Consider the following 15,862-nt stretch of genomic DNA (forward strand, 5'->3'; position numbering starts at 1 on the left):
CAGACTGGCAGCCCCTCGCTTGGCCAGCACACCTCTTCCTGCCGGCAAACAGCCCTTCGTTCTCCTATGGACATACCGAGCCCACGTGACCGATGCAAGAGCTTTAGTTCGATCACTGAGCCTACTCAAGATACGGGTAAGAGTAACAAACCCCAATTCCTCCCGCTGCTTGCGGAAAAGCAGGGACAAACCCCACCTTCCTCTCCCTTCCTTAGGAAAGACAGTTTTCATGGTCTGGGCTGTGGGTCAGGGCATGTGGGATTATCACATTGGATGTAGCCTTATTCCCAGTTTTGGGCTGAGCACGTTACACGAACGACAGGCTGCAGATGGATGGAGAGGAGGTCAGACTGCACGACCGGACCAGGCAGACATGACAATGCTGACAGGGTCAGGTCTGTGCATGAGCCCATCCTGTGAAGCAGATGGGGAGAAGTTTTGCCTCCGAATTGGAGCTCATCACCCTCCATCCTCCACAGCAGACACATGCCACCGACCTGACCCGAAACCTGACACAGCCAGCAACAGAGAACAGGTACGGGCATCACCAGCATTTTTGAGCCACAGTTTTACCAGACAGATTATAGGAAGAGATCTAGACATCTGGATCCACGTGAAAATGTGTCTTCTGGTTTCAAATCAAGGTTTCACTCCAATGTTGTTCAGTGCAAAAGAGTTAAAAAAACATGTTATCTACACATATACATCTGTGTGTATAGAAAATGTCTGTACAAGTGGGAAGATGGCCTGCCTACACGCTGGGGACTCCTTGCCCAAGAGATGCTACGGGTCAGACCGGTTGTGTCCCACTCTCTCCACGGTGTCAAGCCCCAACCAGTCAGGTTGAAAACCAAGTGCACATAAGAACAGGCAGTAGCTGGAGAGCAGCTCCAGCAAGGAGCAACTCCTGCCCCTCCAGCCACAGCTGCCAGCTCAGACCCACCGCACAGATGAGGGGCAGGGAAGAAGGAAGAAGAGGGGAGAGCTCCCAACCCTGGCACACAGGAATACAGACACAAACTAGGAGAGGAAGGATACCTGTGCACGTACAGACTGCTCAAGGACTGGGATGAGGTGAATGTTGCTACCGGGCTAGAGGCAAGACCACAGGATGCCTTGTTCAGCCTTCAGCGGAGATGGAGCCAACACCTTGTCCCACAGGAGCCCTGCTCTGGGAAGTGGCCCCAGAAGGGCAGGTTGCCTCCAGATTCATTTTGGAGTTGAGACACCAGGGTACAGTATCCATATTGCAGAGGTAGGAGTAAAACTGGGAGCCAATGGAGGGGAGAGAGTAGACTGCGCAGAGCCAAGACCTCTGGCAGTGACCACTGCCACCATCAGCAGCACCCACAGGAGAGCCTGACACCAAGGAGGGCACGGGGCACGTCCAGGATGAATCCAGAAAGACAATTAGAAACAGCCATTACTAGGTATCCTGCTAGCAGGTCTCCAGCTTCCTGGAGATGTTTGCACCAGCCATAAGGAAGAGAAGGGATGCTGCTCCCAGCATGAGGGGTTTGCTATCAGGCAAATGCCAAGCTTTCCAAAACAGGGGGGTTGTAGACAAGAGCTGGCCCAGATTCTCTGCAGAAAGCTGGGAAGGTGTGGAACACAGCTTCAAACGCTAAGTGTGGTCTGAAAATGGCTTTTTAAAGGTTTCATAAGCAGAAGCATGAGCTTTCAGATCTCTGGGCAGACAAGACAGGTTCCTTCCAAGGCATCCCGTGAGGTTGTGCCCATAGCTCCACAGCAAGCCGACAGGGGCTCTCACCAGAAAAGCAATCGGATAAAGAGAATCAGAGACAGGCACTGGGGACCTCACCTATGAAGCCCTTGCAGATCAGCGGTGCTGAAGGTGATGGTAACTTCCTTTGCACTAATGTGACTGCTAGATCCAGCCTAAGCAGTAACCCAATCAATGGGCGAATGGCAGGAGCTGCAGAAGTCAGCAGGGAATGAAAAGGATACCAAGACCCAGATATCAGCAAACATGCTTGATCGCCAAGGAACAGCGCTCCAGGGAACAACGCCTAGGTTTTCTGGGTTGTTTTTTGTTTTTGTTTTTGACTGGGAGCCCCTCAAGACAGCAGCAAACAGGTTTCAAAATATATTACATATTTTTATTGCCAAGCGTGCAGACCATGAAGTGTGTGGGGGACACGACACTAAGAAAAACTACAATTTGAGGGAGGGCAAAGCAGTAAAAATTTAAAAATAAGACTACTCCTTACAACTGCCAACACTTGGGTTCAAAGAATCAATTGGAGGAAGTTTCTTAAAAGTACGGTTCTAAATATGGTGTTGGGCCCCAAACTTTGAAAACACCGAGGCTTCGGTCTGGGCTAACGCAAACCGGGTGGGAAAAGAGGAGGAAGGCAGCAGACTTTCTAATACTAGCTCCACGGGGCCAAATACCCAATTCTTCTCAGCATTTTCTGTACCAAACAGAAAACTCCCTACCCCAGGAATACAGGCAGGAATAAGCCGAGGGAGGCAGGCAACTGCTGCAGCACTAGCTGAACACACTGCACTGGGGCCAAACTAGACCCTTGCAGCATCCTCGCTCCCAGAGCCAGCCTAGGAGGGGACTGACCGCAGCCGAGCTGTCCGGCTCCCCCGAGGCCACGGCAGTACCTGGTCCTGCTCTGACAGAGCGCAGCCAGTCCCTCGGGATGGGACACTGTGCCAATACTCTCTCCACCTAAAAGGGGCAGGGGGCCAAAAGCCAGTCCCCCAGGCAGTGGAGAACAGCTCTTTTCAGGGGGACCAAGGCAAGCGTCGTCACGCACACAGCACCTCTCCTGCTCCTCTTTGCTGTCTCCAGCTCTGGGAAGCAGCATGTACTCAAAGCAATCCCTCACTCAGCAGCCCCAGGGCTCCAATATGGACCTCGGGTCGATGCTGGGCCAGCCTCAGTGAAGCCTGCCACGCTTCCTTCCTCCTCAACCAAAACATATCCTGGTCAGACCAGCACTGAGAAACCAGAGCTCAAGTACATTCTTCTCAGAGAGGGCAGCACAAGGACACAAGGCTGCGAGCCTATGCTGGCTTGGGAAAAGGGACTGGAAAGGAAACCTACGGCATTAAAAACTGGTACTAAAGTGCAACAAAAATGTCCTAAACCCTTCAAAATCAACCTGCAAAGCTTCAAACTTCCAGTTACTGCAGGGCACCCTTAAAACAAACCCAACAACAACTAGGTAAGAGCAGACCAAGGAGCCCTTTGGTGAAGCAAGGAATATGAGGCCACCACAGAGAGTTTCAGCTCCTGGGGTCAAACATCATATTTAGAACATTTGGAAAGGAAGAAAGTTAAAGCAAAAAAACAAAAAACACAATTCTTGAATCTTGCGCAATGAAACAGTTAAACTTTTTGGTGTTTTCAAAAGAAATCCCACCAGACAGCCTGGCATAACTTTATCTGCTTCCTAAGAGAGAGATGCCCGTTTGACCCATGACTCAGGACACCATGTGCACTGGACATGTTCCATCCTTACATATGTCTCAGCATTCCTCCATTCATAAAAACAAATCGCTAGATCCTTCCTGTTTACTCTTCAGCCTGAAAGGAAAAACCAAAACTGAAGCTTAGATGGAAGATAGCCAGAGGGAGGAGAAAGTTTTCACAGACTGGAGGCCAATCTCATCAGCTCCATGAGCCTGGAAAGTGCAATCCTCAGTGTCGCCTCATTTTAACTTTCCTGGCTGGGCTGCCGTCCTCCTCTTCCTCGTCACAGTCCTCCGTGTACTCGTAAGACCTTCGCCAATAGTTCTCAGAGCTGAAGTTGCTCCGTCTCCTATGTTTTGGTAAGAGGACTGAGCGCCTGTTCTCCTCTTTATCCATTTCTAGAATCCGTGGCCTACAGAGAGAGAGAAAGAGGGAGTGAGAGCACATCCATGACAGGATTTAGGCATTCCTTGTGTGGACACTGTCTGCAATTTTGCATACTTTGAGTGATATGACTGACTGTTTCCACATTGCTTTCCCAGTCCTGGGCACTCAGCAGAGCAGGAACAGATCACCAAGTTGCACCTCCCATGGAGAGGCTGAGAACTTTGCTTTTGATGGTGCAAGTCTTTCCCCTTCCCAAGGCAAGTTTTGGTCTGGACCTCCACCAGGAACACTTCCAAACAGCCCAGTCACCTCTTTCTAAGTGCAGCTTGCAGCCCCAAGAAACACCCCTTGGGCAGAGGGGTCTGTCTCTCCAACAGCAGAACTCACAGCACAGAGCTGAACTCCTTTTTAAGCTGCTGGGATGCTTGTGGTGCAGGACCAAACCACAGCTCTGAACTCCTTTGTCCTCTCACTAGTTCTCTCAAACGTTAGCACACTGCAATTGTTATTTCTGCAGAGCTGCTTCTGCTCTCACTGGCCATCACTTCGTAGTAGGACCGGGCTGGTGGGCTACATGGACCATTTATTTTATCCTAGGTGGCAACTGCTGAGTTCCTCTAAGAGGTACCACTATCTGTTATACATGCTATTTACTTATGTTATGCTGGAGTCTTTAACGTCAAAGGAAGAGAAAAACATGTTTTTGATACCCATCTGCTGCAGGACTCTATGCAAGCCTCCTCAGCCCAATAAGGCCACATCAGGCAAAAAACAGCTCTCAAGGATCTGGAGGTTTGTCCTGCATGATCGCTTCTCTAATCACACACCGGCCCACTGCGTGCTCCAAGGTAAGCTTTCGTTTGCAGGCTGGCGTCTCTTCTTGATCTATCTTCCCAGTCAGTCTGAGTCCAGGTGAATGAACACCACTCATAAACAAGCCATCCCCACCCTCCTCCCTCCAGGGCAGGTTGAAACATGGGCTGGGGCCACACAGCAGCCGAGCCCCGGGACCAAGCCAAGTTTTGGTTTTTACACGATGTGCAGAGAATGCTGCCTAGATCCTCAGGAAGCTTTGGAATTGGAGAATACCAGAAATATTGCACAATAGCTGGCAGACCGGCTATCACTCATGGCTATCAGTACGTTCACACAGAGCGAGACTGTGTTTAAAGGAAGCCTTGCTGCAGAGCTCAAGCTGTCTGAAAGCTCAGCAAGGAGCTCCCCTGAAGGTCAGGCTTACGCATTCACACAGGCTGGTTACACACACAAAAATATACACATGCAGCTCTGGAACCAAAACAGGTCTGAGACACTTCCAAAGAAGACCTTCACCGTTCCCAGATAGCAAAACCCCACGTTCTCTCCCAAGATTGCTTTCATAATATAGTTTAACACAACTGCCCAGGTTGCTTAGCAATAGAGGTCAAAAATAATTAGCTGCAGGGAAACTATTGTTCTGAATGACTGCGTTATCAAGAGCCAGCCAAATCTATTGCTTCTTCATTATGCCACTCACAGGATAAACAATGTAAGCTGCTTACAGCCAGAGCTTATACATTCCTCCTAGGCTTGCGGAGGCTAAAGAACCTCATTCTGATAAAACAGATCTGTACATCACAGTAAGCACCTGGGAGGTGAAAACTAGGATGTTTTTAAGCGTGCTGTGCAGTCTCTCTTGTCAGCGGCTAGGAACCACAGACATGCACTGACCTAGAAATACCAACCAAAACGTTGCTCTTAGGAGAGATCATCCTACCTGTGAGCAGCATCGGGATCTGCTTTGCGATGGGACCGCTTTGGTTTCAGGATCTGGTCCCGGTTGCTCCCCGACAGACGGTCAGAGTTATAACCTGGTGGCAACACAGAGCTACTCAGGGATTTTGTTTCCAATCGAGGTGCATCTAGTCTTGTTCTGCAAATATTTAAAGAGAAGAGAATTTGCAAGGAGTTTCTACAGAACCGCTAGTGTGCTGCAGCAGACGTTTGTCCTAGATGTGCTGAAGCAGAACCCTCAATCCCAGCCACACAGCTCAGGAAGAGAGTCAGGACTATTATGCTCAACAGCAGAACAAGCTGCAGCTTTCTGGTACTTGAAGCTTCAGCTTTAACCTTTGCTGCCTTGGTTAGAGGGAAGAGGAAGGCTTAGGAACACATGTAGTCATGAGGCGAGTATGAATGGTGTTACAGGATACAGAGTAGAGGCACTGGAGCCCCTGTGAAATCCTATGAAGTCACAGTGACTTGTCAATAACTTGCAGCTCCAGTTAAGCCACCTGTGAGATGCCCTGTGAAATTCATCATCACCTGCAACACTAATAACTGCTTCTATCTGGAAACTCCCCACTGTCTCGAGATCTCATGGGGTCAGGCGTTTCTCAACTTGACTAAGAGGTTTAAAGAGTTGAAGTACAAGGCAGGAGAAGGTCTAGCAAACAGAAGCTGCGCCACATCCCTTCCAGCAGCGCAGCACCACCTTGATCATGCTGGGATAGAAACATGCTCAAGCCACAGCAGAGAGCAAGCACAGCTTGTCCCAGAGCACAACTGTCGCTGACCCAGGCACAACTGTAGCCGTACACACTTGGAGGGAGGCAGCAGACTGAGCAGCAGGAATGAAAACTCGACGGTGCAGCGTCTCATCACAGCGCTATCATCATCTCCAAGCACAGCACAGTTACCAGTTTCAACTTAAAAGCGCTGCTAAAGTCTATTTCAAAACACAGACTGAAGTCTAAGAATGGGCAAAACACACTAAAAGGTGGTACTGGTGCTCCAGAGCTGCCAACTTCAGGAGGATCCATGTCACTTCCCAGAAGGCACCCTGATATTGTTGCTGCAGCCCATCTCCCTCCTTGGGATTAGGAGCGAATACTGAAGGGATCTGGGCGAAAGAAAAGGGAGAATCACTACTTGCTCTTTAGTGCTGAACTTCAGCTCCTGAGGGAGGTTTCCATGGGAGAATCCCAACCTAAACTCCTGTTGGGAAGCATGTCCAGTTGCCAAGCTTCCTCTCCGCCATTGGTGAGAGCCTCTTCAGTTAATCAGGGCGGTGCCAGGCTGGCACACGCGAAGCTGGGCACGGCACCCCAAGTGCGCCCAGCATGCCAGAAACAAGGAATACTTCCGTAAGCGGCTGCCAGGCTGCAGCCTGTGCTAGTCCACAACACCGTCGTCCTGAGCCCTTCTCGGCTCCAGGACTGGACTCAGTCCAGCCAGAACACCAAAGGCATTGCGGATCCTGCCCCAGACAAGTTAGGTGGTTTAAATACCTCTCAAATACAACAGCAACTACAGGCCTGCAATTAAAACAAACCACCAAATATACTGCAAGGGCAAGGGAACACCAGCCACGCTCTCTCTGTCCACAGAGCAACGCCGGTACAAGCTGCAGGAGCAGGTATGAGGAGAGGCTATGCTAAAATGGAGAGCAAATTACCTACCAAAGTTCAAGTTAAATAGAGTAACTCCTCCATGTAACTGCCTACAAAGAAGTACTTACAAATGGCAGCACAAACACTCTAAAAGGACTGTCATGGTTTAGTCCCAGCCAGCAACTAAGCACCACGCAGCCGCTTGCTTGCCTCCCCCTGCCAAGTGGGATGCAGGAGAGAACTGGAAAAAAAAACTTGTGGGTTGAGATAAAAATAGTTTAATAAGACAGCAAAGGATGAGGAATTCATAATAATAATAATGATAGTATTACTGATAAAGGAATATACAAAAAACAAGCGATGCACAATGCAGCAATTGCTCACCACACAGCAATTGATAGCCCGTCCCTGAGCAGCGACTCGAACCCCTCGACCAACTCCAGTGTACATACCGAGGATGATGTTATCTCATAGGGAATATCTTTTGACCAGTTGGGGTCTGCTGTCCTGGCTGAGCCCTCTCCCAGCTGCTTGTGCACCTCCCCGCTGGCAGAGCACGGGGAGCTGAAAAGTCCTTGACTGAGTATAAGCACTGCAACTACTTAACAACAACTAAAAACATCGGTGTGTTATCAACATTATTCTCACACTAAATCCAAAACACAGCATTGTACTAGCTATTAGGAGGAAAATTAACTGTAACCCAGCTGAAACCAGAAAAATTACTTTTAAGACCCGCTTCATCAATAGGTCTCGTTTCTATCCCCTACCTCTTTCAGCATCTCATGAAATTGAGAGCATCATTCCTCCCCCGCAGCCTCTTGCTCAAAGCACTTCCAAACCTTGTTGGCTCCCCACAGTCCTGCACTCCAATATGCAGGAAACACTGTAAATATCATCACACTACAGCACTGAAGTGTTTATGACCTACTAGGTAACCACACTGCTCTCAAGTATCCTGCAAAACCCAGTCACTTCTCCAGCTCGCGCAGCTTTGTCCTCCTGCTGCTGCCAGCAAAAAACATCTCTAGAACCACGTGCCCGGAGTAGAGGCAAGAGCGGATCCAGACTCGAACGTCTGGGGCCCAGCAGGCTCTGGCAGCCTATTCAGAGCCAAGTGTCCCAGCTCCTAGCTGCCACAAAATTTATGCTGCTGTATGACCCAACTGATCTGATCCCGTTGGAAAGCTCGAGCCGATTGCTACTACAAAGACGAGGAAACAGGAGTTTTACAAGGCCGCTGGCTGCTCCCAAGCCTCTCGGGCTAGCAGGCTACCCGCGGAAGTAGCTGTTTTCCTGGTTGCATAACACGCTATTTCAGACTCCACAAAGTTGCATGATCCGGGACTAGGGAATGGCATTTGCTGCAGCAATACATGCCGTGGGGATGCGAGCGCATACAAAGGTCACCACAGCCCTGCTGCGCATGCATGCATGCACACAGGACTCAGCGAGGAGACTGCCGCCGTCACAAGGGATAAGCAGCAATTAATAAGCTCTATTTGGCAGCAATCAGAGTGTACCCTTTGGCAAACAGGCAATTGCCATGTATTCACCAGGGCTGCTAAGCTCTACGGAGATTACACAAAAATAATTACCAGGGGGTTTCCACTTTGCTCAAGAGAAAAATCCCGTTGTGGTTTCATTCAGCCTGCTAGTCAAGTCAGTCCATCTTGCCTGCCTATGACTGGGCAGAGACACTTCTCTAACCACTAAAGCAAATCAGGCCCCTAAAATCGGGGGAAGACAGAAGGACACACTGCTAAGCAAACATAGCCAGTACAGCTCTGCTAGGAGCTAATGGGCCTTGTCTGTTCAGCAGTGATGCGCCAGGCCAGCCGCATAGGTGCTTGCCCAGCTGCACTTTGAGGGCAGTCAGGCTAGACTGAAATAACTCAACGCCTTTAGCTTACAGAGGCTGACAAAGGCAAGAGGTAGAGCCAGTTTAAACACGTACATTAGACATACACACCAATTTGGGCAGCTTTAGCTTATTTAGCCAAGTCTGTCTTTTCTAGGGAGCTGCTCCACAGCCTAGGACAGGCAGTTTCTCTATCCTAAAGCCCAACTGAAGCAGCTACAGGATTTGGAGATGTGTTCCACTGGTGCTTGTCAGCACTCATGCTGCTTTTCATTGGCTGTAGTAACCAGCAACATGAACATTTTTAGTTCTTCTAAGAACTTTTAGTTCTTATTGCAATCCTCTCACCTTAAACCTCACATGGCAATAACCGAGTATCGGGTGGTTTGGTTCTAATCTTTCTTTCTTTGATCCCACTCTATCACCTGCCACGTCTCATCCTGCCTCCTTGGGTCTGTGCTGATTTTGCCTGGCTAACGCCTCAGGGCTGCTGTTTTTCCTGCCTTCATTTCATGGGTCTCTAACCAGATGTCCAACTCCACTCCACTGGCTTTGTGCCATATCTTCACAATGTTGCCAGACTTGTTTTGAAACCAATTAAGCTGTCCAAAGGCTCAGCAAGTCTGAATCTAGATCACTTGCCTGCTAGCCTTATGCCGGCCTAGGCCACAACTGCAGCCCTGCCCTTATGCCCACGCTTTCGTCTGGGTTTACAGTACTCAAATCATGTGTGTTTTCCCTTGCAAAAAGATTACTTGACAGCAGAATTACTGCTAACACCTTCTAAGGCACAATCAACATGGGTCAACATGTGGCAGTCACATTTTTTTGGTCTCCTAGTAGAAGGAACTGATGAGAGGGGACATTTCTGGGTACAAAAAAAAAAGTTTATACTGAGGAGTTTGGGGTGGGGTTGGTTTGTTTGGGGTTTTTTTCCCCTCCATTTTCTTTTCTGAAGAGCTTAGGAACAGACACTGGCTGATGAAACACCATCAGCTGACCAGGACAGCGTATCTCCTAAAACAGGAAGTGCGCAATACAGCTTACAGAGCTTGGCTTCCCAACACCGACTCGAAGGACGAGCTCTGTAAAGTGATCACTAAATTCACTGCATCCGCTTCCCTTCGAAGCCAGCATCTTCCTCCCTCTCCCCAGGAAATGAAAGCCAAGAAAACTTTATCTGCTTTGAAGGAGATTCTTCATCATAAGCATCAGCTTCAAAGGACTGTCCAGGTAACTTACACATGTGGGCATCATACGATCAGACATAGCCCAAAACTAGAGAGTTTGAAATCCTAGCTGTTTGGACTTAGGCGGCCAATGAAAGCCAGGTGTTTGGACATGAACAGCACTTGCAAACCCAGACATTACAATGAAGTACTGCTGCACAGAGCCAAGAAGTGATTAACTCTGCAGTAACAAGTTCCATCTACTTCCACCAGCCAAGCGATGGGTATGGCAAGACACAAGTGAGCATTGCAGTGACATCTAATCAAGGTGTAAGATCAAGCCAGCAAATTAACAAGCATGGCAGTTTTAAAGTGTTTTCTTTAAAAGCACCTTAGGAAACATCACACCACCATGTTCAAGTTTATCTTACTGTCTGGAGGGCTTCAACACTTACTTTCGAAGAATGATGACAGCTCTTCTCTCCTTGATGTCCTGTGGTCGAATACAGTGTGTAATTTCATCGGCTGCATATCCACTGACAACAAAAACAAAAAGCCACTGTGAGAAAGATGATGGGCAGAAGCAGAAAGTGCTTGCCAGCCTCAACAACTCAGTTTGGCCAGTCACTTCCTAACTTCCACCGGAAATTCCTCCTCCAAACACTACTGCCCAGGTACACAGGAGCTAGACTTGTAGAAAGGAAGAAACTTCAGGAAAGAATGAAGACAGTCAGGGTTTGGGGGTTTTTTTGTACTCAATTTTTTAGCCACCACCAGAGGAAACTGCCACCTGCCACAACACTGTGAAATAAAACTTGTAGAAAATGAGTTTATGGAGTGTAAATTCAGCCAATTCATTTATCAAGAAATTAGGGAGCAATATGGAAAAAAGATCAACACGTTGCCCCAAAGCATCTTCTCACACATGTCCCCAAGAAAAAACATCTCACATGGCTGAGGTGCACAGCATACCCAGACACAAAGGTGTACCGGAGTAGATGAGAAGATTCATTAGTTGAGGAAGGGGTACAGCAGTAGTAAGAGTCAAGTGTCTCACCCCTCTCACCTGGGCACAAACACTGCCATCTCAGCACCCTCACTCTCCGCCATCCCGTATGGCACATCTTCAGCCACGTTACGAATATCACTCCCAGCACAGCCCAACCCCAACACAATGCACATAGGGTGACCTTCAAGTTCAGACCTGCAAACCAAGCTGCACTCCTAAAACCTCCCTGCCACAGGGCTCACAAGGCAAGACAGCTACCTGGGACGATTAAAATTACACCAGGCTCAAGCAGCTCCACGGCCACGCAGCAGCCGTTCTCAGGATTGTTTTGCTATATGAGATGACTTCACCTACATCACGTTTCTAGCAGGCAGGAGGAAAGCCATGGCCAACAAGGGCTCCAGCTACCTGCCACACACAGGAGCGTATTTCTTGTGGCTGGCTGTTGTTCAGCACAACTCCCGGGGTCCAGCACAGCACATGAGATCACGGCAGGTCCGTGGAGAGCAGCCATCACACCTGCACACACAAACCACCCCGCCAGGCATGCATCTCATCACTCGCATGGGTGCTAGCAAGCAGGTCTGAGAGGTGGGCCTGCCCTCTACCTGCTGTTTGGAGAGTGTCTGTTCACAAAAGAGCCTTCTAGAGTCCAGTACAGGGAAAATAGCCTCCTGAAACAGCTGACAAGGACAGGAATGCCTTTGAAGGGACTTGGGTGAAGGCTGCTCAGGCCACACAAACCTAGCACGCCCCCACGCCAGTTTAACCTGAAGCAGAAGTCACTGAGCCCACTCTCCCCACAAGACTTTACCGTGAAGCTGCTGCCACACCGGCTGCCAGCCCGCCCTCCAGGAGCATGGCTTGCAGGTTATTGAGGACGCTTAGAGCAGAGACGATCACGCACACGCAGGTACTCTCTGGGGACAGGACCGGGTTTCCTTTATCTGGTTAGATAACCCACCCACTCACCGAGAAATGCACACCTCTCAAAGATGGATTTACTGCTTTGAGAAAAGAGTTGGGAGTCTAAAACCTGATCAGTTAAAGCAAGGGGTGATGTCCGTCCCCCCATCCTCCGGGGCATTGCACAACTAGACAGAGTTTTGCGAAAGGTCTTATAATGATGCTCTGTTATGTTCCAGGAATCTCTGCATCAAGCTCCAGCAAATTCATTAATGTCATCCATGTTAACATTCAACTCGGCACATCCTCAGGGACACCCTGAACATCAGGAAAAGGTTTGCTTCCAGACCTGCGCTCTCTATCATGAGAGGTCAGCCTGGCCACTCATTCTCACTCCCCAGGCAGGAACCCGCTTTTCAGCTCGCTTTCAGAGCAGTGCCAGGCAGAGCTTGTGGTCCCAGATGCACATGGGCAGCACCAAAGCACCAGCCCCAGCACCCTTGTCCGAGGCCCTAATGGGGACCCACCAGTCTGCCCCAGTGCCACACCTGTGTGGGAAAACCCAGCTTGCACCGTATCAGATACGGTGATGGTGTCTCTCTGCATGGCCCTCCAGCAAAGGGGTTCACACAGGCACCAGGCAGAGAAATGGAAGAAAAAGATTGTTTGCTTGTGTCACGCTTGTTCTGCTTTGTGCCAGCATGAACTTCTCACCCACTGCCAGGCCTTGCCGCATTCTGATGATGGGTGAAGGGGAAGATACTGAAACAAAACATGCATAATGATATCAAGGGTCTACACAGAGATGTCTTGTCCAGACAACAAACCCAAAGCACAAGGTAAGAGATAACTTGCTAAGGAAAACCCTAAATTGCTGCCCACGAGAACACCCAAACATGTCATCTCCAGCCTAAAGCATTTTCCAGAAGAACATGGGGAGGTGCAGATGCTTTTCACACGGTCCCCCAACCAACACCGCAACTCCTAACCAACCTGTCAGATCTTACACCCCCCCAACTCCTCCCCAAGTCTCTTTTTCAGTCCAGAAGAGCTGCTGTCGAGCCACAACATAACTGATTCACATGGAGATGAAAGCAGATTTTTTTGTACAAACATAACCAGAAAGGAGGCCCTGAAGTTCTGCAGAGTCTCAAATGAGAAATATTTCTAGGGGTTGACAACAGCTAGGCCAGCTCAGAGGCAGAGGGATCTCACACACTAGCCCATCGCAGGGTTTGAGCAGCTCAAGGCTTTACTTGTGGTTCAGGAAAGCTCCTGCCACAAACCACGGATGTGACACCGACCAGTTCAAGCAGAGCTTGGACAAATCTATTTGCCTCATCACCAGTGGCACACCCAGAACTTCCTCTGCACCAATGGCCTGTTCTGAGGGATCAGACTTTTCTGGAAAAGCATCTAATCCAGGCAGTTGCAGACAGATTCCTCCAGCTGGAAAGAAAGCAGGTTCACCCTCCAGAGACACCAATCAGCTCCGATTATGCTACCATCAGGCATGCCTTCAGACAACAGGAGAGACAAACATCACGATGTTTCCACCACTATCACAGTGGGGAGACAACCTGGAGCACCCACCCGCTGCAAAAGGAAACCCGTATGGCGTACAAGCTCTCAGAACTCGGGAAATATTACCTTTGACCATTCGTTCCTCCGGCTAACTGCAACTGCACTATTTCCAACCACAGGCAAATTCCTCCATCTCCTCCCCACTGCTTCTATCGATTGATGCTTATCAAATTATTGTTAAAAAAAGAAAACCCACAAACGTGGTCCAGCCAGCAGCCCCCAACAGACAGCTGATGGTTCACAGGGCTGAAATCCAGCTTAGCTCCAACCGCCCGAGAGCAGCACAGACCAAGGCACTGCTGCCGCTTCCCCTCAGCCTGGCTGGCAGCAGGACAAACCTGCAGGAGTACCCACTTGTGAGGGCTGCGGGAAAAGAGGGGACTGGAGGAGGTCTTCTTCTAGATGTCAAAATCTACAAGGACAAATCATCACCGCAGATGCAAAAGAAGAAAAAGTGCCTTGCAAGAAGAGCAAAGGGCTCGTTAGCAGGTCGTGGGGTGGCTTAGCCTTTGTCCTGCTGGCAGAGGTGCACAAGCCCAGCCGGAAGGATCTCCAGTCCACCTTCCAAAAACTAACCTGTCATCCCAAGATCTGAATACTTTCCAGCAAGTTTGAGGAGGGTTCCGTGCTTGCAGACACTGCAGCCTGCTTCACGGTAGGCAAATAAAGTCAAGGGAGGGATATGGGGAAAGCCCCTCTGCCAGGTAGGTGGCTACGAAATAGGGAAGACAATTTGGAACAGGCTGCTGAGAGCAGGCACAGGACATGGGTGATCTGGGGAGAGTCAGGGAACGATGTGGGGTCAGAAAGAGATCTGACAGCTTTCTTTCGATCCTCACAATTTCCACACGGTAACCAAACGCATGCAGCTACCCTGGGTTCCCCAGAAAGGCGGCACGCCAGCAGCAGCCACTGACCCAGCAATATTTGAATCACAGACATTACAAGCATGCCATTTCTATCTGCGCCGTTTCCCTATCTCCAGGGCAACTGCCTTCAGTGACTGTTTACTGGGAGGAGAAAAAAGCCAAGTTTGGGGAGTTGACTTAAACAGGACCAAGGGCTGGATTTCACAGATAGACCCCTGAGAGCCTACCCACAGTCTGCACCTCTCCCCACTCCTCCCAAATTGCTGGGGTTAGCGGGGAGACAAGGAGATCTGCCCAAGGAGTCGAGGAACTTGCATCCAGCCACGATCATACCATCACAGAACAATCACTTTGGCAGAATCTCCGTTAAGTGAGTGCTAAGTATCTGCTAACTGCTGTACCAAAATTGAAATAATCCCCCTTTTAAAGTTTATTATTTGCTGGAAAGCAGAACATCTTAACTGTGGATTAAGCTAGTGAACGCCTGTGGTGGGTCCATCAGAAAGCAACCTTCTATTTGGGGGGAAAAAAGGTATCTTCATCTGATTTGTACAGTTGCTTCAGCCACATTAATAAACTGATTATGGCACCCAGGTGATGCTGGCCAACAGCCCAAACACACAGGCCTGGGAGACACCCTGCTCCAATTCCAGGAGCACTGAGCCAGCTGCCTCTTCCCAGCAGCTCTGGGGGAAGACTGAGGTTCTGGGACAAGAAAACATCATTCTCTGGTCTTAGAGCAGAGAAAAGCACCTCTCCCACCATCCTCCCACTGCAAAGTCCCATTCCTCTTTCAGACACAAGGCCACGAGAGTTTTTTGACTACAAGACTACAGACAGACCCTGCAGTAACAGCCCCACCAGCATGCTTCTACGGAACAAAAAACTCTCACTGTCCTTAAAAATAAAAAAATAAAAAAAAAAAACCCACCTCTGGCTGTGAAAGGAAGGACAACTATTTACTTCAACCCCCCCGGCGAAAGGCAGCACAGGGGTTTGCATCACCAGCAGGAAAATTAGGGTAGAAAGTTTCCCTCCTCTTAGGTATGAGGAGAGGACAGGGAGCGGAGCGCCCACCTCGCTCCCAGCAGTCTCCGTCCCTGGGCACGGGGCTTGCTCTGCAGTAAAAGGGCATGTGGCAGGACGGGGCCCTCCCGGTTCCGTTTCACGAAGCCATCCTGACCTCTGCCTCCCCATCCACGCTCCCTGCCCCAGCCAGTCCACCAGAGAAGGAGAAAATGTCCTCAGCGCCATTCCT

The 15,862-nt window shown here is 49.6% G+C and overlaps 1 protein-coding gene across 1 annotated transcript in view; it reads right to left on the reverse strand.

The window, feature by feature from the left end:
- Positions 1-3,205: 3,205 nt before the first annotated feature.
- ALKBH5 (AlkB family member 5, RNA demethylase) overlaps positions 3,206-15,862 on the reverse strand; it is a gene marked incomplete at its 5' end in the record, with an annotated part of 14,606 nt that continues 1,949 nt past the window's right edge. The window contains 3 exons of the mRNA XM_010291966.1: positions 3,206-3,860; positions 5,592-5,747; positions 10,692-10,772. Of these exons, the coding sequence (XP_010290268.1) occupies positions 3,677-3,860; positions 5,592-5,747; positions 10,692-10,772 (421 nt within the window). The remainder of the gene's footprint in view (positions 3,861-5,591; positions 5,748-10,691; positions 10,773-15,862) is intronic.

The sequence above is a fragment of the Phaethon lepturus genome, unplaced genomic scaffold, assembly GCF_000687285.1.
Source record: "Phaethon lepturus isolate BGI_N335 unplaced genomic scaffold, ASM68728v1 scaffold42627, whole genome shotgun sequence".
Classification (NCBI taxonomy): Eukaryota; Metazoa; Chordata; class Aves; order Phaethontiformes; family Phaethontidae; genus Phaethon; species Phaethon lepturus.